General features: G+C 40.2%; 1 protein-coding gene across 1 annotated transcript; it reads right to left on the reverse strand.

Moving 5' to 3' along the window:
• Positions 1–79: 79 nt before the first annotated feature.
• Positions 80–11,560, reverse strand: btr12 (bloodthirsty-related gene family, member 12). Its single transcript, XM_086266755.1, has 8 exons — positions 11,452–11,560; positions 9,289–9,731; positions 8,984–9,175; positions 8,779–8,874; positions 4,794–5,027; positions 3,747–3,894; positions 1,763–1,789; positions 80–1,417 (listed from the first exon to the last, which is right to left on the reverse strand). The coding sequence occupies exons 1-8, from the start codon at positions 11,453–11,455 to the stop codon at positions 879–881; spliced, it is 1,683 nt and encodes a 560-aa protein (XP_086122881.1). The 5' UTR covers positions 11,456–11,560; the 3' UTR covers positions 80–878.
• Positions 11,561–23,868: the final 12,308 nt, after the last annotated feature.

Below are 23,868 nucleotides of genomic sequence, written 5' to 3' on the forward strand. Positions count from 1 at the left end.
GTGATATATATATATATATATATATATATATCAGTTGAGTTGGTTTCTTCGTTAACAGGAAGTCATGCATTTTGTGCCTTAATCAGCTTTATTGAACAAGTTCAGTAGACGTTACAAAAGTATGTGATTCATGTAGAAACAGAGAACTTTTCCATGGCCTTTAAACAGGTGATCCTATCATTTTTTTTTTTACGTAGTGGAGATCAAAGTCATTAAATATATACAACATTAATACAGATTCTGTTATATGAAAAAAGCAGATAACTGTGTTTTATATTACTTTTGATGTGCAAAATAGTTACAGTAACTAAAGCTGTAAAATGATTGCACTGGTCTCCCCATGCTATCCCCACTTAATGTGTCTATATTGGTTTTTACAATAATGTCCATAGGATACAGTCTTAATTACAATAGGTAGGTACAAGTACAAGAAACCTTGATTCGATTCCCCAGGCAAAGTCTAAATCACTAGAAACGAAGTTTGCATCTCTTAACTTCATTACTTGGCTCTCTGAGCCTTAGAGTTGCAGTTACACAAAGACTTACAGAGTAGGGAAAGTGCCAGCTTTACTCAAACTCATCTATCATCAAGTAAGAAACAAAAAAAGAATGATTTATTGTCCTTCACATGTTTTCACATCACTACATATTTCTTCTTTACTGTAATCCAAGTTTGAGTTAACAGATGATAGTGCAAAGAAAAAACTGCCTACATTTAAATAAATTGTAAATGTACCATTATAATACATGTATCAGTCAATAAAGAATTTACCTCAGAAAATAGCCAGTATTATGCTGAGAAAGTGATGGCGGTGTGTATAAAAAAGATGTTTTATATATAAACAGAATGCATAACCTAATGCCGACTGACTATACCCTCAGCTGTGTTTAACATGGGTTATGATGAGTGGGGCATTATTCTTCCCCTCCTGGGCGAGACAGGGGCTGAAGATCGGGTACAGGTTCTCACTGAAGCTATCGATAAAACTGTAGATATGCAGACGAGACTTCACATCATAGAAAGAAATCTGGCCTCCTTCGTAATCCAGAAAGATTCCTACTTTACTGGGTTGGGAAGGCAGCACTAGAGGCAAGCGGGGCGATGCAAGCACTTTCACCTCCCCGTTCTTCAGCCACAGGCACCAGTACCCACCCTCGGGACTCAGCTTGATCTCACCCTTGCGTCGGGCAGAAGCGCGGGCCACGCCGAGCGTCCAGGCCGTCTTTCGCGATACGTCCACCTCCCAGTAGTGTCGCCCCGTGCTGATCCCCTCCCGGCCCAAGACAAAGAGGGCCGGGCTGAAGCGCTTTGGACCCTCACAGTGAGTGGATTTGCGCTCTTCATACCTCACCTGCTGACCATCATCAGTCACAGTCAGGTTCCTCTGGGCTGTGGCAGGGTCCAGAATCACCTCAGCTGAAAAGGAAGGAGCAGAATATGAGACAGGGAGAAAAATCTGCATTATTTATTGCCACTTCTGCTAAAAAAAAATAAATAAATAATGGGCTCCTTATTCCTGAACATGCCACAAGGGTGTCTGTAAAATGGCAGCATGCTACGGGAGCAATCCCATCTCTGCTGTGAAGAATTACTTCCATTTTGTGGGCATTTAGAAGAAATGAGCATCATCATTTACTCAAGAGAGGCCTCCTGCTTTACTTTAACACCCTTATGTACAAGTGGCACGAATGTGCTCCCTAGAAGAATTATAGCTACAAACCATGGATGTCACCCAGCTAACACAGTAGAAGTGTTACTCACATGCGTAGTTCTGCACCTTCCGGAGCTCTGAGAGAGAGAGAGAGAGAGAGAGAGAGAGAGAGTGTCAAAGTCACAGCAGATGGCACGTGTGGGTGGTAAACACACAGATCTGAACCAGAGCTCTAAATGCTCGATGCATGTGCCGCTGTCAGTCAGCTGCCTCTTCCAGCGATCCCAAGTGGATGATCTGCGGCATCAACACTATCTCCATCTGTCCAACCGTCTTGCATGTGTGACCGTGTGAGTGTGGCGCGATGATGAGTCACTTTCCATTCCAAAGTGTGCGTACAGTGACCTACATATCACCGATTTGGATTTTGCACAGGATGTGTGGTTTGTATTAGACAAGGGAGGATGGATTGTACTAGAACTTTGCATTCATTATCCCATGCAGGGATCCCAGTAAAGCCTGCTGCGAGTTTGATTTTCAGTTTAAAGGGGTACTTGAAGCTGCGGAACTGTATGCAGCGTACGCAGAATGGAAAATACTCATTGTGACTATGAACATTTTTCAAAACACTCTTCCAAATGATTGCAGACATGTTGATTTGCATTAAATACATAAAACATGAGCCATTTCAGATCGCTCATTTTTAAAAGTGCTTTCAGAAAAAGGATTAAGAAAAGATTTTGCTGAATATGTGCTAATATTATGTAAGGTATTTATTTAAATGTATCTAGCCCTGCATGATATGCACTAGGGTTTAAATTATGCTCTGTTGGAACTAAAGGGCTAAGATCCATGCGTTCATATTGTTTGCACCTACAGTCTGAAATCATGACTTATCAGTTTAGGCAACATTTTTTCCAGTTTTCTGTTGTCTAATTTTGATGAGCCTGTGTCAGTCATAGCCACATGGACCTGGTATGGTCTTCTGCTTCAAGCAGTGGTGGTCCTAGCCTGTTTGGCTGACGAGTTATTGTGAGTTATTAAATGCTGCTCCAGCCACCAGAAACTCCCCCGCCGCCCCACCCTCTCCTCCCTGTGCCGCAAGCAGCAGGCGCACCTCGCAAACGAGGGCGCCCTTACTCCCAGCAAATGGCCGATAGAAAATCGATCGGTGCCTATGGCATTCCCAATATGCGCTGGCATGACGTCGGGGCAGCATGAGTATGAGCATTTTTTATTTTTTTTGCCCATGCCCGTGATGCCGTCCCCCACCACTATGCCTCCCCGGGCAACCGCCCGTGCCACCTGTATCAAAAACCGCTACTGGCTTCAAGGTTTGACTTGTTGCTACTCAGACATGCTCTTCTGCAAACCTTGTTTGTAATGAGTGTTTTTTTTTGTTGCTGTTGCCTTCCTATAAGCTAAAGGCAGTCCAATCATTCTCCTCTGACATCAACAGGCACAAGCCATTTCTCCCAGATAATTGCTGCTCACTGGATAATTTCTCCTTTTCAGACTTTTCTCTGTAAACTGTAGAGATGACTGTAGATCAGCTGTACTAATATTGAGCGCATCTGGCAGCATTAACCAAGTTGCAAGTCGCTTCCCCATTTTGATCTTCATGGTTTGAAGCTCAGCTGACATGTGATTGGCTAATTGGGTATTTTCAATTAATGAGTATTTGAACCGGTGCACCTAACAATAATAATAATTCCACAGACCCGCCCGCATCGCATTTCTGTGGAACCCAAGGAATGGAAAGAGACGGCGAGGAAGACCCAAAATAACGTGGAGGAGTACTTTCCTTGAAGAATTATGTTCGGTTGAACTGTCATGGGATGAAACAGTAACCGCCGCGATGGACCGAGTTCAATGGCGTTCTCTTGTCGCCCGATGTGCCGATCGTCGTGGGAGGATCTAAGTCTAAGTAAGCACCTAATAAAGTGGTAAGTCTATATGTAAACCATGCTCTGCTTCTAGCATTGTAGGCATGGTATTGCTGCAGCACTAGTTGTTTTGTACAGTTTCTCAAATACAATGGTTTTAATAGCTGCATAAGTGCATTAGGTCACAAGTTTGGCTAGCTGCCCTTACCTTTCCCATATATTTTTTTAAGCTCATCCTGGAACTTATCAATGAGGCTGCTGACCGAAGACCGGATGGTTCCCAGATAAAGGTCAGTATTGATGCTGACCGCTGACCAATCAGTGGGCTCGGGTAGGGGTGACAGTGATGTCAGGTTCTACGTGAAATAGAGAGGTCATGCAAGGTAAGATGAACGGTGCGTCAAAGGAAATGAAGTCTGTAAAGTTTACAATGAAAAGAACACACTAAATATGACGCCAACAGTGTGCTCAGTGCTGTCCTATTTAATTTTGTTAATGGGAAACACAGAACAGAGACACATTATTGCTCTGACGGGAAAAGAAGAGAGCACTCAGTAGAGGGCATTGTCCAAATGTGGTAAGTAAATTCCCTGTCTATCAAAAAGAGATGCACTGGTCTGCTTACTCTCAGCTTTGATGTGTCTGGGTATTCGAGGCTTCATGCCTTCATGCCTTCACTTCCATTGATGCTATGTAGAAAACCTCTAAAGTAGCAACTTCAAAGACATCTATTCATTCACATGGGGGAATGGCTATAACAGGCTCGGTCTGCTCATGGAGGCTTTTGATGTTGTGTCTCAAAATCTCTGAGCAAACACAGCTGGTGCAGCCACAGAGGTAAATAATTGGCTTTGCAATTAAAAGTAAAGTGTGTATACAGTTTTCAGAACAGGAAAACAGAGATATGTTCAGTATAATACGATCCATATGATATTGTTCAGGCTTTTCTGGTGAAATCATAAGGGTAGAAAGTCTTGTGTTTTAGATGCCTGTGAGATTTCCATTATTGTGAATAGCACAGCTTATTCTGTTAAGTCTTTAGCCTTCTAATAAAATGCTCTGCCCCAAATGCACAGTAATTGTGTTTTCAGTATGTAGGCCAAGCTGGAAAAGCAAGAACTTTAAAGGCTAGCTATATTTAGTACAGAAAAATAAAGTTAGCATCCAAAGCATCCAAAGCCTGAAGATACTGTCTCAAGACCTGGACCTGTCTGCATGCCAGTGTGTGTTAGACCCACATGGAGCTCTGTAGTACCTGAAGGAAAAGCACTTTGTCGTGCATCTGTGCATGGGCTTCTAGCTCATTGCTCCTCCTCCTCAGTTGGCTGAGTTCATTCTCCAAACCCCTGGCCATTTCCTGGGCGTGACGCTCCGCCTCACGTTGCCTCGTGGCTATCAGCTCAACCAGCTCCGCCTGACTCTGCTCCACCAGACGCTGCAGCTCTGCGTACACCTGCCAGCTTTCCTCCAACTCCTTCTGAGCACTGGCCTGTGAATGTGAGCGCCACATGGCCAGTGTTACCAGTGTGAACATGAGAAAAGCTCAGAGTCCAGATCAGATCGTGTTCAAGACCGAAGACCGGGTTTAAGGAGGAATGCCTGCGTATTCTTAGCAACAAAGTTCTTACAGATTAACCAGAGTCTAGAAGTTACTGAGTAACACGGCTCCTTTTACAGGGGAGCTTGGAGGACAGGTTGAGATAGTGCTAATCCTGTGGAAGAAGTTATTTATTGTCTTGTACGTGGCGTTAATGAGGTAGAGAACATTCTATACAAACATTACATAAACTGCATTGTGGGAATGCAGGATCTTTGAGATTAACTTGAGCCACAACTCTGAGAAACACATGAAAATGCAAATGTTTGATGCAGCCGCATCAGACATTAGCCTTTAAAATGCCAGCTCCTTTGCACAAAGTTCCAGTTATATTGGCTTGAATAGAAGCATGTTTGTGTGGGGAACAGTTGCTGTGAGTATGCATCATACATGCCACCTTCTGTGTTCTCTACCTAGACACCACCCTACATTTTTAGGACCTCCTGTTGTGTAGGAAATTTTAGAGAGTGTCCGAACCTGATTTCACATGTGAAGTCAGCTTATGCTGAATTATTTCCTTTTATTGTTGCACTTTTTTTTTTGTTGAAAATGATTTTCCATCCACACCCTTCTTTTTGCTCCCTGATAGCATCGCTCCATTTGAACTCTTTTTTTCTTCCCAATGACAAGAGCATAGGGTCACATTTCATTTAAACATTAAAATGTGTCATTTGTTTGAGGTGAAACGCCTCAAAGGTTCACTTAATCACCAAGGCTCACTTTGGGAGTCACTTTCTGTCTGCAGACCCTTCGGCTGGTGTGTCCTTGTAGGATCTTAACTGTTGTTTTACACGTGGAGCTTCACAGCATGTTATTCTGCACCTTTAAATCTTTGACAAGAAAAACTAAGTTCCCCATTAAATGATCTTTGTTTCCACTCACAATTACGACTTTCCACAGAACAACTCTCATGTTGCAATTTAGATGACTGGCATCTTTATTTGTTTGTTCTCTTCAAAGTTCAGGGTTTGACATGAGTAATTGCACCTTATTTAGGCAGTTAGAGTGATAAGAGAGAAGTATTGCATAAACATCTTTATGTAACATACAGATTTTTACATACCTGGAGCAAACCTCTGGAAATTTTACTTTAAGTTTTCTGCTACTGTTTCTAAATGACACTAAATGTGGAATAGCTCCTTTATTTATCACACGCTAACACAGCATTATCTTTATTATTACTATTGTCCTGCACATTTAATGCTAGCATGAAGTTGTAGACTTTTTAAAGTCCTGATAAAATGTCATTTTATATCAAAGGTTTCTTGTTTAAATGTTCCTTTTTTTAATGAGACTCTTGTCCACACTCACCTTTGGCCTAAAGTGTTGATTGTTGTATATATCTTTCTATATGAGTTTCTATTTGTTTGACGTAATGATTGACAGAATTGGAGGCATTAAATAAAACTACCATAATGATTCTAGCAAATTAACATGTAAGTACTGCAGTTTAAAAAAAACAACCAAAACCCAGATGTTTACTTAGTCAGTTGCCTCTTAAGTGTCTTTGCGCACCACTTGTGTAACTGGATTGACAGGTTACATCTTCCATTAGATGCTGAAACCACCAGATTTTCCATCTCAAACTGATAAGTTACATGCATTTTAAACTTGCTCAATAAATTCAATGTGTTGTTTAGTCTGTCAGCAGCATGTAGCTGGACACGAGTCCATGTGTTTGTACAGTAAACACAGAGGGAACTGTGGGGAAAAAGGTTTCCAGAAAGAGGAAACCAAGAGTAACACTGAAACCAGGAAATTTCACTCATGAATGTTTTGCATATGTGTCATCAAATTCAAAACTACCCAGGTGTGACAAGATGTGAAAACCTAAACATAGGACAACTGATATATTTAGTGTTACCCTGGTAAAACCTGTTACACTCCCAGCATTATTAGTGTAATTGTCCTGGAAAACCACTCAGGCTTGTTATCTTTTCATTTCTTATTCCAAAGCAGCATTTTACTGCAGGGAGGCTGTGGCTGGAAACAGGGTGTGTGAGAAACTAAATGTAAATGTTTACACTGGTCTCACTGGTTGGACGGCCTCAGACATGGATCTGAGTGTGTGTACACAAGACAAAAACAAATGACATTAGTGCTCCACCTTATCTGCTACTGCAGAGCATGAGAGGTATGAGATGTGGGTGGCATCCCGCCTCAAATATGTCCTGCTTGTACTGGAGCATAGGTCTTTTAGTTGGCTCACCTTGCTTCGATGACTAATAAAGATGAATCTACGTTATTAGGGGTAAAACTTAAGTGTCTGTTGGCTTTTAATAAACTGCTGCTGGTCGTCTTACAGCTGCCCTTGAGCAACAGCTTTTTCTGGATCACAAAGCTGCTTAAAGTGCAAATAAGGCTTTTGAGCTTCAGCTAAAGAAAAACATTATATGAGAGCAGACTGGCAAATATTTGAAATGCACTTTAAACATATTTACAACAGCAACGATTAGGCTGTTTCTCAAATACATGTACAAGTGTAAAAGGACTGGCCTGTTTGTATCAGCCACTTCTGATAAGATGCCTTTGGAAATGCCGCACTGGTGCGACGCTTAAGAATTCAGCTTGAAATCTTTCTGAGATAACAAAATGTGAGTGGAGTTTTAGATTGAAAACAGTATCGTGGACACAAATGTGTTTCTCGAATCATGCTCCAAAACACAGCACTTGAAATGCTTATCCCTAGTTAGACTTCGAAACACAAGCAGATAAAAATCAGTGGCATACAAAATGTATCAGGAAACAGACGCATTAAAAAATACCAGACTCCAAACAAACTCAAACAAGACCAACTCCAGTTATAATGACACAGCATAAAATAGAAGACAATAGATTATTCACAACTGCATGGTTGATTCTGATTAAAAAAATGTTTCAGTTTGATTTTAAATGATCAGTGTCCAGCTTAAGTTCTGAAGACAAACAGCTGTACATGTTAATGCATTCCTGAAAAGAAAAATCCCAACAGATGCTGTGTGTGTCACACATACCAAAACCACGAGGTCAGTGAGTAGCTGAGGAGTATTTGCATATTATTGTAGCTTTGGATTAAATTTAGGTTTTCAATTGTAATGAAACTATAGCTTAAAAGGTTTCAGCACAAAATGTGTGCAATTATAAACTGGAAGATTGTACACTGTTAGGGTTAGAAATGGGAAAAATTTGTTGTTCGGAAAATTCATATTGAAACAGTAGATTGCATTTTTACAAGTTTTTAACAGTGTAGATCATCGTAAAAAGCTTAATTGTTGTGGACGCTGTTTGTGACCAGGAGGTTACACAAAATTTACATTCTTTTTTTTTAAAAAGGACTCGTAAGGCAAATCCACGATTTGCTTTTTTAATTTGGATTCAAAGCTTGACTCTTTACTGAATACAAAACTAGACAAAATTTACATAAAAACAGTTCTTAGCACTGACTGTCGATCAGTCAGCCAAATGTCGATACCAATACTGGAAATGTTGGCTGAATGTTTACCATAACCAATGACCGATGTTTATGTTATAATCTATTATTTTTGTGACGTCTGGATGTTCAAACCTAGTTCGATGAAGGCTCGAATACTTAAAATTGTTAAGTTAATCTCTGTTTCTTAGTAGCTTAACCATGATGTCACATGCAGGTTTTTATTAGACTTACCTTTATGACCTTGATGGACTGTTTGATCTCGTCAAGTTTCTTGGCTCTCTCCTTGATCAAATGTTTCAGCTCTGATCTCTTCTTTCCCATGTTACCCTGTGAGACAAAAAAACCAGAGGTGTGTCTTACCAAAATTTTCCTGCTTTTATATCATAAAAATATCTCAGGAGTCATTTTAATGATCTTGTCATACAGGGATACTGACCATCTTCTTCTTAAATTCATGGTCAATGGAGACAATCTCATGGGATTTGTGTGTGGCATCGGCACAGGCAGAGCAGATGCACATGTGGTCGGTCCGGCAGTACACATCCAGGAGACGTTCGTGTTTCTTACAAATTTTGTCTTCCAGGTGGAAAGTTGGTTCAATCAGACGATGAGACATCATTGCCCTGACCTGGAGGACAGTATGGGCATGAGTGGTACAGAGACATAAATACAGTTGCTCTTAAAATTTATAGAAATATTTGCTTTTAGGTTATTTAATTAATTAACATCTAACAAACCCACCTTCTTATGATGCCTGAGGTGGGACTCGCAGAAAGACCCAGGGCAGTTCACACAAGATTTCAGCGCCTTTAACTTCCTTCCAATACAAGCATCACAAGAAACATCCCCAGGCTGGGCAAACTCTCCGGTATCCTTCACTGGCGAGCTGCTCTCGCCCGTATCTGAGCTCAAATTCCATCTGGATCCGTGAGAGGCGGTGCTTTTAGCCACCACTAGCCCCTGAAACTGGGAGGATATTTCAGCCAGGACCCTGTTGACACTCATCTCAGGCTTTCTAGAGTAGCTCTTTTTGCACATTGGGCACAGGAACTTCTTGCTGTGGTTCCAATAGCCCTGTAGACAGGCCTTGCAAAAGCTGTGGCCGCATGGTGTGGAGACGGGCTCCACAAATATCTCCAGACAGATGGAGCAAGTGAACTGCTCCTCAGAGAGAGAATTAAAGCCTGGAAGACAGAAGGAAGTGTGAGAGGCTTAGTACATGTGTATTTATAATATAATTAGAACAGTCAGTACAGACACCGTTTAAAGCAGATCTTAACATTTGACTTTTATCTTCTTTTTTTTTTTAAGATATGTGGCACGTGACTCACTTGAGTCGTGTGGAAGCCTAGACAGAAACCTGCATAGAAACAGCTGTGAAACTCACTAGGAAGGGACCTGAGGACAGCAGTTTAATCTTCTTATAAGTGACAGCTTTTCTCTGGAGACTTTACATATTACATCATTTTACATCCTAAAAATGATTTGGTTAGGTTTAAGTTGTTTTTGTCGACTTCGTATCTGGTTTATCCGTCCTTATTGGATAAAAATGAACTTGCAGCAGTCGAATTAGGGCAAAAGGAGCCACAGAGGAGATGAGACAAAATTATATGTGTAATGAGGTCATTTTGTATCGTGACCTGAAAGATCTACAGTGCTCAATAAATTGCCCACCTGTCGCAAAAACTAGAAGACACAAATATTTTAGAAATCTATTTAAAATGTTCAGTAATACCTGTCAATAACTGTAATTGGATAAATAAATACATTTAAAAAATTCTAATTTATTTTACTTTTTTCTGCTTGTTTTGTATAACAGTAAAATATAAAATTCATGGATCATATATTTTAACATGAAAGATATTTCTATTAAAGGTCTTGCACAAACTGGTGGATTAAACATTACAGAAACATTAAAAATGATTCATTATCAGTACAGTGCAGTATCATTTAGTGCAGCTGTGACATAAACCTGACATTTAGTGATTGGCTGATAATTTCTTTCTCTTTTTTTGACCTCTGTATATCTGTCTGAGGTTTATGTCAGGAGGTGGTAAATTTCCATTCAGAGGTAGGGGAAAAGGGCTAATTCAAGTATTCTACTTTTTTTGTGTTTTTGTAAACTGATTAGAATTTCTGAGCTTTCTATATAAAAAAAATGCAATTCACCATTTTCTTATTCATCTAAGATAATAAACTGCAGTGGATGGGGAGGCAGTGGAATCATCTCCCACCCTCACTTTTTTTTGTCCAATGTCCAACTTCCAGAATACACTCCCTAATTTTGCTGTTGCTGTTACCTCAAATTCAAAAAGTGATTGTTCAAAGCACCAAACAGTAAAAATGAAATTAGAATTCCTGATTACAAGCAAAAAAAATTGACCGCCACTTTAAATCTAGTACAGGTGTCAAACAAAAATAAGGCCTAAACTGATCCACAGCTTGTCCTCAAAACAAAGTAAGACAAAGCCAGGAAGACACTTTTTCCAGTTAACAGTTATGTGACATCCAGTGAGAAAGTATCACCACAAACAAGGAACTATCTGCAACAGTGTCACTGTGTCCTGTTGAGGGCGAGAAACTATCTGAGGAATGCAGATATTCTGGACCTTCTGCACCTGCATCATACGTTTGGCTTAGGCATGAGCCAAATGAACTTTTCCACCAAATCTGCTACGACAAACAACCTCTATACGTCACGACATCTGCACTGTTTCAGTTTAACCCAAATCTAAAATGTTTTTTTTTAACATATGTAGTTTTAAACTAGGCAAGTAAAAAGTCAGGTACCGTCAATTCCAGACATCTGTCTGTCTACACCTCCTGTAGTGTCAGCATGGATAAAGTTCCTAACATTTGATAAGAAACTAGCACTAAGATTATGTTAAAACAGGTACAACTCACTCATGTTTTCCTTTGACCTCGAGCGGTGCGCTTCTTCACCTCACATACTTTGCTGTGAATCACACAGCTCCGGTGTTGAACTCTTCCTGAAACTTGCAGTGGACCTCCCACTCTCAGTGGGACACACCCAGACTCTCACATAAACCCTCCTTTTGTTATTGCTCAGTGATTTCTCCTGCCCTGCTCTGCGCATATGCAAAGCTCAACAAAGGTGTTGCATTTTCATCATTGCAGAGATCTGCCCCTGCTTTCTGTGGCTTTCTGCCACTGTATCTTCATAAAAGTCAAGAACACAAAAGACTTGCTCTTCAAGAAGTCTCAGACAGAGGTGATCACTAGCACTGTAATAATACTGAGACTGATACTAAGGTAAAAATGCTAAAGAAGTTAAAAAACAACAACTATTAACTCAGAGGGTGTATTTGGTTTTGTTTTGTGTCATTTTGGGGGTTTTTGGTCTATATTATACTGTACATACATCATTTGGTAATATTATCTTTCCTCCCATTACTGTCTGTGTGTGTGTGCAGGTCTCTCTCTCCTACCTTTAGGCTCTGTGTTTGAACGTTTTTGTATGATGCAGACACAGTTGGAATCATATGATTGGCTCTTTCAATGAGTTTGCTTTCTCTGGATTGGATCGTTGGTTGATAGCAGACTTTTAAACTTCTTGAAACAGCTGACATCTACTAGTTCCCAGACATCTACTAGACCTTCGCTGATCCCAGCAAAGGTCTGCAATTTAGATCTGTGTATTGTCTGGAGAGATTCGTGTAAGTGCAGTCATAGAGTTGGCGGATTATGGTAGTCTTGTTAGCTGTGAGCTTATACTTTTATTTATTATTGTTTTGGTGGCTTAGAGTAGAGACTTGTCCTTCACTGCTGGTGGAAAGTAGTACTTATTAGCAAGATTATGTTTGTTGTTTTGGTCCCTGAGGACCCTGAGGCTCTCAAACTGGTCCTGGAACTCAAAAATCTCACATCAATTGAAAGCGAACTGGTACTGTGAAGATTAGTATTTGAGTTACAACGTTTTGATACTTGTCAAACCATTCAGTGACCCAGTCGTGCCATATGGAAAATTCCTATGGACCTTACAATGTTTAATCAGAGAATAAAGGCCATAAGTCAGAATAACTCCATAAGCTCCTCAGGCCTCAGGGGCTCAGATTACTGGAGCAAAATGCCCTCAACAACAAAACAACACCAGCAGATTCCAACAGTGTAGACATAAAGAGCTCAGATTTTTCCTTTAAATCTAGAGCCTGTCTGTACACACAGACATCAATTCACCTTTTTAGGTTTGTTTTAATAAAGATGTTAGTTAGAGTCTGTCTCTTTCTAGTCGTATTGCTAAGGTAACCAGCTGCTGGTGGCAGCTTCACAGGATGTATGACAATGCCTACAGTCCATTAGTCCATTTTACACGCCCCACTGAAACATAATGCTCAGTTCAAGCTTCAAAAGACATTAGCAGAAATATTTTATGTCATTTTTCATGGATAAGTTTTGCGATTTGAGATAAATTGATAATTGATTTCTACAATCTTTTGCTTGAGCTGTTCAAACTAGTTTTTTACTTGTTTTGTTTTATTTTTATTCAAAACTCTTATCTTTTCTGTGACCCAGCAAAGGTCATATATGGATTAAACCTTTCCTGTAAAGAAGAATGACACCTGCCTCTCTTCATAATCCAGAAACACACCCACCCTCTAGGGAGGTGGAGACAAAAGTGAAGGGTAAGTCTTTTGCATTATTGCAAAAGTGCTCGCTCCTTCAGTCTTTAACTCCTTCTGTCATTTTTTAAACCCCATTTTAGGAAAATCAGCATGCTCTGACCAAGACAAAGTCAGGGACCTACTTCACATAGACAGCGTTGCATCTTAAGTTCATCCAATTTGTATGTCTTTACATTTGATGAAAAGACTGAATAGAAGAAGCAAATTTTGTATTATAGCTCCTGCTAATGTGATGAAGTGCATATGCTTGTGTAATGCCTGTTTAATGAGAATGGTGTTAAAGTTTTAACTTATTCTAACCAGCAAACTAGCTAATGTTAACATATCGAGTATGTTCACCTGTTGTGAGATAAAGACCCCACAACGCCATGCAAAGAAACTCCAACAATCCAACAAGCTCAGCTACATTTAAGAGAAAGAAAACTCAGGAGAACAAGGCCATCTGCTCAAACCAGTTGGAGGTGAAGGGAAAGAAGTGAGGGGGGAAAGGAGAAGAGAGAGTTGACAAACTCTCAGGCTAAATTTCCCACTCTTGAGACTTTTTTAATCGGGTTTTGTCAAGCCAATATTTTCTTGTTTTCTAATGTGTTAATTATTTTTAAATGGCACTTTAGAGCTTCTCTATTTGCAATCCAAGAACTTTAAAACAGAAATTGTGCTCCCCTCAGTTTGCATATTGGGTGGTTGGAAAATGTTGGCGTTAATTTTGGTGGCGGGCACAACATAGCACACCGGTGGGCTTATTGAGGCCTCAGTCACACAGGCCTGGAGACAGGTCAGCAACTGTTATCAACCACTGGCTGCTAGAGAAAAATGTGTATTGGATAAATGTGTGGGTGAAAATGGTTGCAAAGAGGGCACTACACCAAAAACGTACTTCTGATTCTTTGTTTGCTAGCAGATTGCTGTGATCGCCCATAGTGTGCATGCAAGTCTTTGCCTGCAAAAACCATTAACAGTTGTAACCTATTACTGAAACCAAGGCACAAATTTTACTTTGAAGGCAAACTCCTTGCATTTCCTGTTTCACCACTGTGCGTGTGCAACTGGCGAGTGTGTGCAGACAAATTGCCGACAGTTATGGATGCCTGCGACTACCTCCTAGTGCAGGGTTTCCCAACCTTTTGGAGCCATGGCACATATTTCACAATAGAAACACACATTGCACACCACCAAACAAAAATGTCACAAAAAGCATATTAATCGTTTTTCCCTGTGCATCAGGTATAGCGGAAATGGTTCGGTTTGTCCCCAGTATACCTTTTTTACTTTCTTCTGACCACTACTCATGCTAGGGCCTTTATCTGGGTCAGAATTTTTTTCAGGGCCCAGGTAAGATTGACTACTACTACCAACTTAACTACTACGTAACTTCTTCTGCAGGTAGTTGTACTGCCCTCTAGTGGAAGAGAATGTAATTATTCTGCCTGTGACTCACACCGCTCACTTAGAGCAGTAATCAGGTGGAACCAGATCATCTTCCACGTCACCTATGTGCCGTGATACAGTGGTTGGGAAACACTGTCCTAGTTTTCTCCTAAGGAACAGTGGGTGCCAACTGGTTTGTAGGCCTATGTGACTGAGGCTTAATCAGATGCCTGCTGCAGTTGAAATCTGCACCAGTGAAAACAGTCACAGTGAACTACAGAAGCTCAGGTAAAAGTGCAGCTCTTAAACCTCAAAGATGATGATGAACAGCAGAGTATGGGTAAAGCTTTTTTTCCCTTTCCATTATTCATAGCAAGTGTCTTAAAAATGATTAAAGTTTAAAACTGACCTGTCACATTTTCTGATGTGTAATGAGCTTTATAACCTTGCATGGCTGCTTGGATGAAAATAGACTTTCCATCTTAGCTGATGCCTCAATACAGGGTATACATCCACTGATGATGGTGTAAAGTCAGATATTAAAGACCAGGCTGTATCACTAGTGCACTGATCTGCAGGATGTAGTCTTCGCTTTGTGACAGCTGCTGCAGTTCATTGTTTCTCTTCTCCACTTCTTCAGTCTCTTGCTTCTGCTCTTAGATAAGTTCTTCAAGCCTCTTCTGTTCACCAGCACCCCTCACCTAATTCTACTCTATCAGCTCTCTGTGGGCTCTTTCCATGGACTTCATCACAGACTTGAATATCTGAACACTTTCCTCCATTTATTTCTGTGCATTCTCCCAAGAATCATTCATAAAAACTACCGGATAATTACAACAGAGACCATGTGGACTAAATCAGCACTGGAAGAGCTTCTGACAAACTACAAAAGTGGACAATTTTTACTTGAGTCTGTGATATTCTGGATATTTTTAATTGAACTATTTGTATATATTAGAGGTATTTCTTATATTTTGTAACTTTGTAATGTGTTGTATTATTTCAATTAGTTCAGTCTGTTACTGTGTTTGTTGTCTAGAGTAACAGTGACCACATCCATAGGGATTAATGAAGCATTGTGATTGTGAGGATGATGAAAATTCATGATTTGTGATGATTAATCACACTGCCTGTAGGTGTGCCTGAGCTAAAGCAGATGTGTACAGCTGTAACAGGTGTTAGCTGCTGCCTGTTATGCTCTGTTTCCCTCATCTGAAGGCCAAAAGGTTTTTTGGCAGTGCTGATAAATGAGGAAAACTTTTCTATTTAAGTTATTCATAAAACAGGCATTTTGTTTAAAGCTGCCCTAGTGTGTTTGCTCAGGTGGAGGATTTCTGCATTTTTCCTTTATAATAACCTGTACATACAACTCCTTCCTCTACAAAATGAATCTGAATTGCAAGGGATGTTAATATGAACTCTTAATTATAGTGACTACACTGTAAGAAATAAAATCCATAACAACAACAACAAAAATAATATTCTGGCAGCTAGAGTACTGTACTGTAAAATAAAAGAAATTTTCCATTTAAAATTAGAAATTTTCCATACTCATTATACAGTTTGGTAGCTTTAATTTACATTAGAATTTATGTATTTTTACAGATGTTTTCTGTTTTATGAAATAATACAAATACTTGGGGTTAAAATTATAGAGAAGTCCTCTTGTATTAAAATATTATAATAAGATGTTGTGCATTTAAAATTTCATTTAATATAATAAACCATACACCGCCCATTAAAAAGGGTTAAAATATTAACAATGTAACATAGTAACTGGGTTTATAATTAGAACAAACCAACATTTTTGATTAGATCAAAAGTAATTTTGTACAAAAATCATCTCCATCTTTACTCTTAAAAATGTATTGCCACATACCTTTTTAATGCATGTATTAAAAAAAAACAAAAAAAAGGACACTGTATGAAGTATGAAAGCTTGGTCACACCAGAAGGTAGCGCAGCAAAAATAAGCTTGGTGATGTTCTGACTCTTTGGATTTTGAGCAGATGCTGAGCTAACCTCTAAAATCTAGTGAAAGTATGTTACTGACACGATCAGTCCCAGTAGTTCACTCACTGTTTTCTTATTTCTTCTGTATTATGTGGTTTGATCTCTCCTTTGAAGAGTTTTGTTGGAAAAGAAAGCAAACTGATAAAATGAAAATGATTCTCTACAATCAAGTTCATGGTAAATGGCCTGTATTTGTATAGTGCTTTTCTAGTCCCTATGGACCCCAAAGCGCTTTACACTACATCCAGTTATCCAGTCATCCACACACTGGTGATGGCAGCTACAGTGTAGCCACAGCCACCCTGGGGCACACTGACAGAGGTGAGGTGCCACCGGGCCCTCTGACCACCACCAGTAGGCAACGGGTGAAGTGTCTTGCCCAAGGACACAACGGCCGAGACTGTCCAAACCAGGTCTCGAACCAGCAACCTTCCAATTACAAGGCGAACTCCCAACTCTTGAGCCACAATCGCCCCTCCTTTGTATACAGAGATTTTCCACCTTGCTGGCTGTCATCTTTAGTATTATGTTTATTTCCCATAATTAAATGATAATTTCATGCATCTTTTAAACATAAATAAAACTTAAAGTTACCATTTTCCCACCTATGTATGTGATCGGCGTCGGCACAGACCTGACAGCTGATTTTGTCATGCTTCTTACACACTCGCTCCTCCGGGTCCCTGACTGGATCAGTGAGCTTGTGCTGTCTTATGAGTCTCACACTGAGACATCATACACACCACACAGGACTTTGTGGCCTTTACTTCCACATCTGTGCAGATATTGCTCATCCTTTCCTGCTTATCACTGGGCCTGCATTTGTGCTACTGAAGGGATCTTAGCTGAATTCAAAATGATTCACAGCATAGAAATGATGTGACAGTGACACTATAGTACAAGCAGCATTTGATATTCACTGTCACATCATTTCTATGCTGTGACAGTGAATATCAAATGCTGCTTGTACTATAGTGAAATAGCCAAAGAGTGTCTGTGTTGTGCTATGTTGCTTCATGGAAATGTAAACTAAATAAGTCTTTCCCAAATAAATGAAATCCACATATCTACTAAAGTGTGGTAAACCAATCTTAAAGTTTCTTTGTCTGAGAGGAATTTGTGAATAAACTAAAATACCGCACAAATGAAAGTTTGAGCCTGATGGTGGATCAAGGTGAACCACAAATACAGATGTGTTAAATAAACCTGTTTACAGCCTGGAATAATTTTTCTTTCGTGACAACTGTGCAGGAGGTGAAATCTTTAGTTAACTCACCCATTTTATTGTGTTAAGGCTTAAAGTTGTGTAGGAGTGTGGGTGCTCTGAAGGGGGTTTGGGACGAGTTCTTTGCTAGGCAAATTTAAGTCATTTGAAATCAATCAATTCATTGATAACTTTATTCCCTCCTCTACTGTACATACGATCTGGCATATATCCCATTTTTTATTCCTATTTATTCTATTTATCCCCTTTGTATATTTTATTTATATTTGTCTCTGTATTTATATATGTGTGTGTGTGTGTGTGTGTGTGTGTGTATATATATATATATATATATATATATATATATATATAACAATTCTGTAACTGTAACTTCGGTCGTTGCTGTGCTTTTTGGAAGTCGAATTTCCCAGAGGAACCCACCCGAGGGATTAATAAAGTTCTATCTTATCTTATCTTATCTTATCTCTTATGTTGACAGTTGTAATGCTAAAATCAAGGAATTAAAATAGGAGCTCACAGAACAACGGTTAACATCATGGTGATTATGTCCATCTTTCATTTACAGTCTATAGCAATTACACTCTTTATTATGACCTGAAGAATCTTTGTCTGTGTTACTTAATGTGCAACAATGGCAAAGCTTCACAGAAACACAATATTTTTGTGATTTTCTTTTAAGGCATTGAATGTAATTTAAAATAACTTTTCAGTTTTTAAACATAACATTTTTATATTTATTCTCTTTTAAACATGATTTGTGTGGTCTTCAATGCAGATACATATGTACCTCCCCTAAATGCATTAGAAACTGTCATGCTCTATCGCATCCACTAGTGGGCGGTCTTGCACTGGCACTGAGGAAACATCCCCCCCCCCTCCCAAAATCTAGCAGATACTTTACATTCATCATGCATTTTTAGTATATATGCTGTCACCCATAGCAACGTTTGAGCACAACAGCGGCTGAGAATGGTCAAACGGTGCATCCAGCGAGCACAGCTGAAGTCAAAATGCAGTTTGTATACTTTAGCAGGACATTCTGCTTTTTGGATTCTGACCTCGAATCCACAGACACGGCCAAGGTCTCCCAAAAAATATTTATTTCTTTTTTACACTGCAGCATATTGACAGAATTAGGGTCAATAACGCTCTAAAGAGGGGGGCTCTGCTCCAAAAAAATGACCACCCCAGGTCTCTGAGATGATATTGATCCCCTTTCCCTTCCAGCAAATGTCACAGTGTCTCCATTCATCACATTTTACTGAACCTCTTGTGTTTTCCTTTGACCATTTTCTCCGGAGGATCTGTCTCCTGCTCGTCTTGCTTTTACCGCACCGCTTACAGCTCCTTGCTTGGAATTTGTGTCAAGAGGAGTCGTCTCATTTTATTTGAGCTATTGCAGCAAATCGGCTCTCACGTGTGCTTTGAGATGTCCCATATGATCTGCGCTGGTTTCAAAGCAGATGTCTCATATGCAAAATTGCAAACATGTGATTATCTGTGTGTGTGTTTGTAAATGAGGGCATGCATCTGTGCATGTTAAAATATCATATTCAGTGTGGCCCTACAGCAAATCCACCACAGTGATTATGTTGCATGATGTTATGGAGCTAGAATTTCTTTGAGTTGGGGGGGAGTGTGTGTGTGTGTGTGTGTGTGTGTAGTGGGGGGATTCTGCTTTCTCTTACTCTCTGTCGCAGTGTCAGTCAAGGTAAATGTATTCCTCCTCCCCTCCTTTCCTCCCCCCTTTCTCTTTCTCTCTCTCCACCTCTCCTTTGTATCCATCCATCTTTTCATCTTTCACCCACCTGTCTGTCTCCTGTTTTATTCATCCTCTTTGTTCTTCCTCACATTGTTTTATTTTCCATTACTCCATCCCTGTGTTCTTTTCAGGTTTATAAATAGAAGCTATACCCTTCTCTTTGTCTTTGTCTGTCTCTCCCTCTCTTATTCTTCCCATTGCTTCCTGTTTTCCCTTTTCTTCCCTGCAATCCGGCACTTAGCCGAGTCTCTTCTTGAAGCTACACTACGCCGTTTCCCCCCACACCCCCCACCTCTCCTTCTCTCCACACCTCTCACTCTAAATTCTCTTCGTGTTGCACCTTCGTCTCCCTCTTTCATGCTTTAATTTGAAGAACTCTTAAATTTTTTTTAAAAAAATAGCCTGCTTGCAAATAGACACAGTCCTCAAGAAAAGGGAGCTTTAGGTAACCCACTCATCTACCTTTCCCCTCTCTTCTCGCCTTGCCTCTAAAACACAGATAATGAAAAGGGGGGGGGAAAGAAAAACAGCTCATTCTCCTTATAGTTTTCTCAGCGTGGTGCTGCTTCCCCTGCGCCCTCCCTCCTCGGGCTCTGTCGTCTTAATTCCACCCTCCTCCTCCGCCTCATGCTCTCTGGTTTCTTAGAGGTGGTATCAGTGCTCTCACCTCCTTCAAGTTGATACGGGAGCACCAGCGAGCATTATTGATAGTCAGTGCAGATAGTGTCACACTCTCTGTGTTACTGATAACCTCGCCGTGCCCCCAGAAACCAGAGGACAAAACCCTCAGATGAACTGACGCCTCCTAGATCTGATCATGTGACATCTCTCAGTGGAGTAAACACACAATTGCGCTCCACCATCAGCACTCCCTGCGAGGCTCGTCATTGTTCTAGATATTCTCCTTGGACTTTGTAGAGGAAGCAAAATCAAGAGTTCATAAAGTGTCTTGCTTAAGGGCACTAAAGCAGAGCAAGCTGACTTGAAGGTTTGATTATTATTTTTTGATTTCCTGAGTAATTACCTAACCCTGCTGCCATATGGTTATGTAACAGGTGCAGACAGATTGATTGTTCCAAGTGTTGTGGAACCAGTGATTTGTTAATTAGTGACATAACATGTTGCATTAGGAGCTCCGACACCCGACGGCTTCATTATGCAGATCACCCCATGCTGAGTGCAAATCTGATGTCTAAAGTTACTCACTCATGCTGAGAGTCTATCATGTATCCAACACCCTGAGCGATTCACTTGCTTCGTAAAAGGAATTAGTCATAGCGAGGCGCGCACAGCAGCTGGTTAGTTATGGTAAACACTGGCACCAATTATTAGTGTTCAACTCCGAGGGCAGCAACTGATCTGCAGATACTGGATGGGTGATATCGAGGCCAGGACTTTCTGTTCCTGTTGCAGTGGTGACTATTACTACAGATACATGTATTATTTCCACATGTTTACCTGCATGCAGCGATTGGATGGTGCACCTCATACTAACAACACAAATCCTAAAGCTTCTCTGAGAAATTTCTCTGAGAAATGAATGAAAGCACCTTCATTGCCGCTAAAGTCTAAGGCTACGTCCACACGAATGCGTTTTTGTTTGAAAACGCATCGTTTCTCTCTGTTTTGGCCTCTCGTCCACAATGAGACGGCGTTTTCGCTCAAGGAAAACGCAGCGTTTTGAAAACGCTCTCAAAAACGAATGCATTTGAAAACGGTGCTTTCGTGTTGCAGTGTGGACAGCGAACCATTTCGAAAACGATGACACATTGCAGTCATGCCACCAATTAAACTAAGATAGCGGAGGGCATTATACAGCAGTTGTTTTGTTTGCGCTCAATTTTGACAGCCCTATTAAAGATGAATATCAGTCTGTACACGCTTCAGATAGCTTTTCTTCAAATTCTTTAATTCTCACTCGCTTTTGCAACTTTGTACTTTGTGTTACTCGCAGCAACAACTCCACCTCATTGTTAGTCCATTTAAAAAACTCGGTGCTTTTCCTCAACATTTTGCTGCGACGTTTCAGAGAGCCGGAAAGTAAATAAACGGCTGACAGAAATGAGGCAGGTGGAATCTTCTTGCGTTTCACGCATACGCAGTACTGGACCGTAAGCGCTTTTGGCTGTTTCAATTTGGACGCACAACTCTGTGAAAACGACTGAAAACGCTAGTGTGGACGTGGAGTGTTTTTAGATGAAAATGCAGTTTTCAAATCTATCCAGGCGAGTGGGGACGTAGCCCAAGATTTCGACATTTTCTCAAGAGGTGTGGCTTCTTTACACTGTAACTTCAGCTAATATTCTGTATTGTACTTCATTTAACTAAATAGATAGATAGATAGATAGATAGATAGATAGATAGATAGATAGATAGATAGATAGATAGATAGATAGATAGATAGATAGATAGATAGATAGATAGATAGATAGATAGATAGATAGATTTAGTCCTTTATATTTCTTACACTGTCTTCTTAGTTTTATTTAAAACTCCAGCTCTCTTTTTAACTGTAAAATATACAGAAGATGATATGAAAGAGAAACACGTCATCCATGTTTTAAGACAGCAAGATTGAAATCTTACAGCAGCGATGAAGAAAACAATGCGCAGAAATATTGGCAGCTTTTCTGCTCCACCACTTTGGATCCCGCAGCTTCAGCAGCCAGACGCATGCGGCTGAAGAAAAGCTACAACACTGCAGTGCTTCATTCACATGCGGCACTCAATCCGTGAGCTGCTCCTCTTCCTGCTGCTGCATGCTCTCTCTCTCTCTCTCTCCCTGTGTCTGTGCAGTCCCTGGACAGAGAGGGGCTGACTTCTTTCACTCTAATATGTGTATCACACCCGTATCAGGTAATACCTTTTCATGCATCATATGGCTTTTGTCCCTTTCATGACTTAATCTTTTTTTTTTTTTCAGTGTAATTGAGACATGCACACACGGGCCAATGAAGGATTTTCTTAAAACCATATTCTGCTTGAACTGCCAAACACAGCTCGGTGGTTGACAGCGCCATTATCCCCTCTCCCCCTCAAAATGTGATCTGATCTCATCTGATGTCGTCTGATCTGATCGCTCGTTTCATCATCTCGTGCAATTCCACGTATTATTCTCCCCATATGTCTTCGTAAAGACACTGAAAGCCATGCAGCATATCTTATGATTGCGCCAGGCGTTTTGAGGCCAACAACACGGCGCTCAATGAAATCCGAGGCTTAAACGATGAAGTCCAAAAATAGGACTATTTAGCAATGATGCATTTCAGCTGCAGGATTTTCTCTTTAAGCTGAGTGAAGGAATACACGATCAAAGAGCATCTCAGGTTGGAGGCAACAGGCTCACATGGAAGTCCGGATATTTGGAAACAACTGTTTTCTTTTGATTCTTCCTTCTCTGAGTAAGTCGGTGTGTATGAAGCTTCACTTTGTTGGCCTACCGCCAAGAGCGCACTTTACTTATGCTCTCCTGCCTTTTACCTAAATAAAGAGGATGACCTCTGACCTCCTATAGTACTCTTTCTTTTACATTACACTGTATGCACTGACCACAAAAAGGTCTAGAGTAGCACGAGCCTCTCTTATTTCCTTTGGCAGAAGCCTCTTGCTTTTAAACCCTCATACAGAGTCTGTGAAAAGGAAGCAACTAATTGCACTTTGCATGTGAATAGAAAGCCACTGCAGGCAGTATAATCTCTGCTTTAAGGCTGAGGTGAACCTGACCTTTTTATCTTTCAAGGTTTTTCTTCATTGACAGTACAAAAAAAAATCATCTATCAGTTTTTCAAATTCAAGGGATGGATGAAGACTTTCCAGGCTGTCATTGGGCAAGGATTCATCCCGGACAGGCTGCCATCCACCAAAGGGGTAAAGTTCAGAGAATTATTCATGCTCACATCCACATCCACACCTACAGCCAGTTTCAAAGGTTTTGCATACCTTAGTGAAAACAGGAAATTGATCTGAAATTGATCTTGAAGTGGCTCGAGAGGGGTGAAAACTCAATGAAGAATTGATGGGAACAAACAACAACAGATGGAATTCAGTACTGAGTTTATTAGCATTTATTGACATGTGGGTTAAGTTAAAGTCACCAGTTAAAAAAAACAAACAAAGCCATTTTGTGTAAAGAAATGAGACAAACCTACATTGGATTTCTTGCATTGGATGCTTTTAATTACATATTTTTATGGATTTTAATCTGTTTGTAGACTAAGACTGTTGTCTTTTTTAAAACACAAGACAAATTTGCATTCTTTTACTCGCTGCATTTTTTTTTTTCATGTTTTGTCTTCAGTTCACTAAAGCAT

This window comes from Aulonocara sp. 'chitande type north' Nkhata Bay, linkage group LG3 (assembly GCF_057382095.1).
Source record: "Aulonocara sp. 'chitande type north' Nkhata Bay isolate Kocher_YH1m ecotype deep benthic linkage group LG3, A_spYH_male_GT1.1, whole genome shotgun sequence".
Classification (NCBI taxonomy): Eukaryota; Metazoa; Chordata; class Actinopteri; order Cichliformes; family Cichlidae; genus Aulonocara; species Aulonocara sp. 'chitande type north' Nkhata Bay.

Excerpts from the sequence above, each read along its gene's own strand:
- btr12 (XM_086266755.1), bottom strand. Across the intron at positions 9,176-9,288 it reads ACCTCAGGCATCATAAGAAG|GTCAGGGCAATGATGTCTCA; the intron begins GTGGGTTTGTTA and ends ACTGTCCTCCAG. Across the intron at positions 5,028-8,778 it reads AGTCCATCAAGGTCATAAAG|GCCAGTGCTCAGAAGGAGTT; the intron begins GTAAGTCTAATA and ends TCACATTCACAG.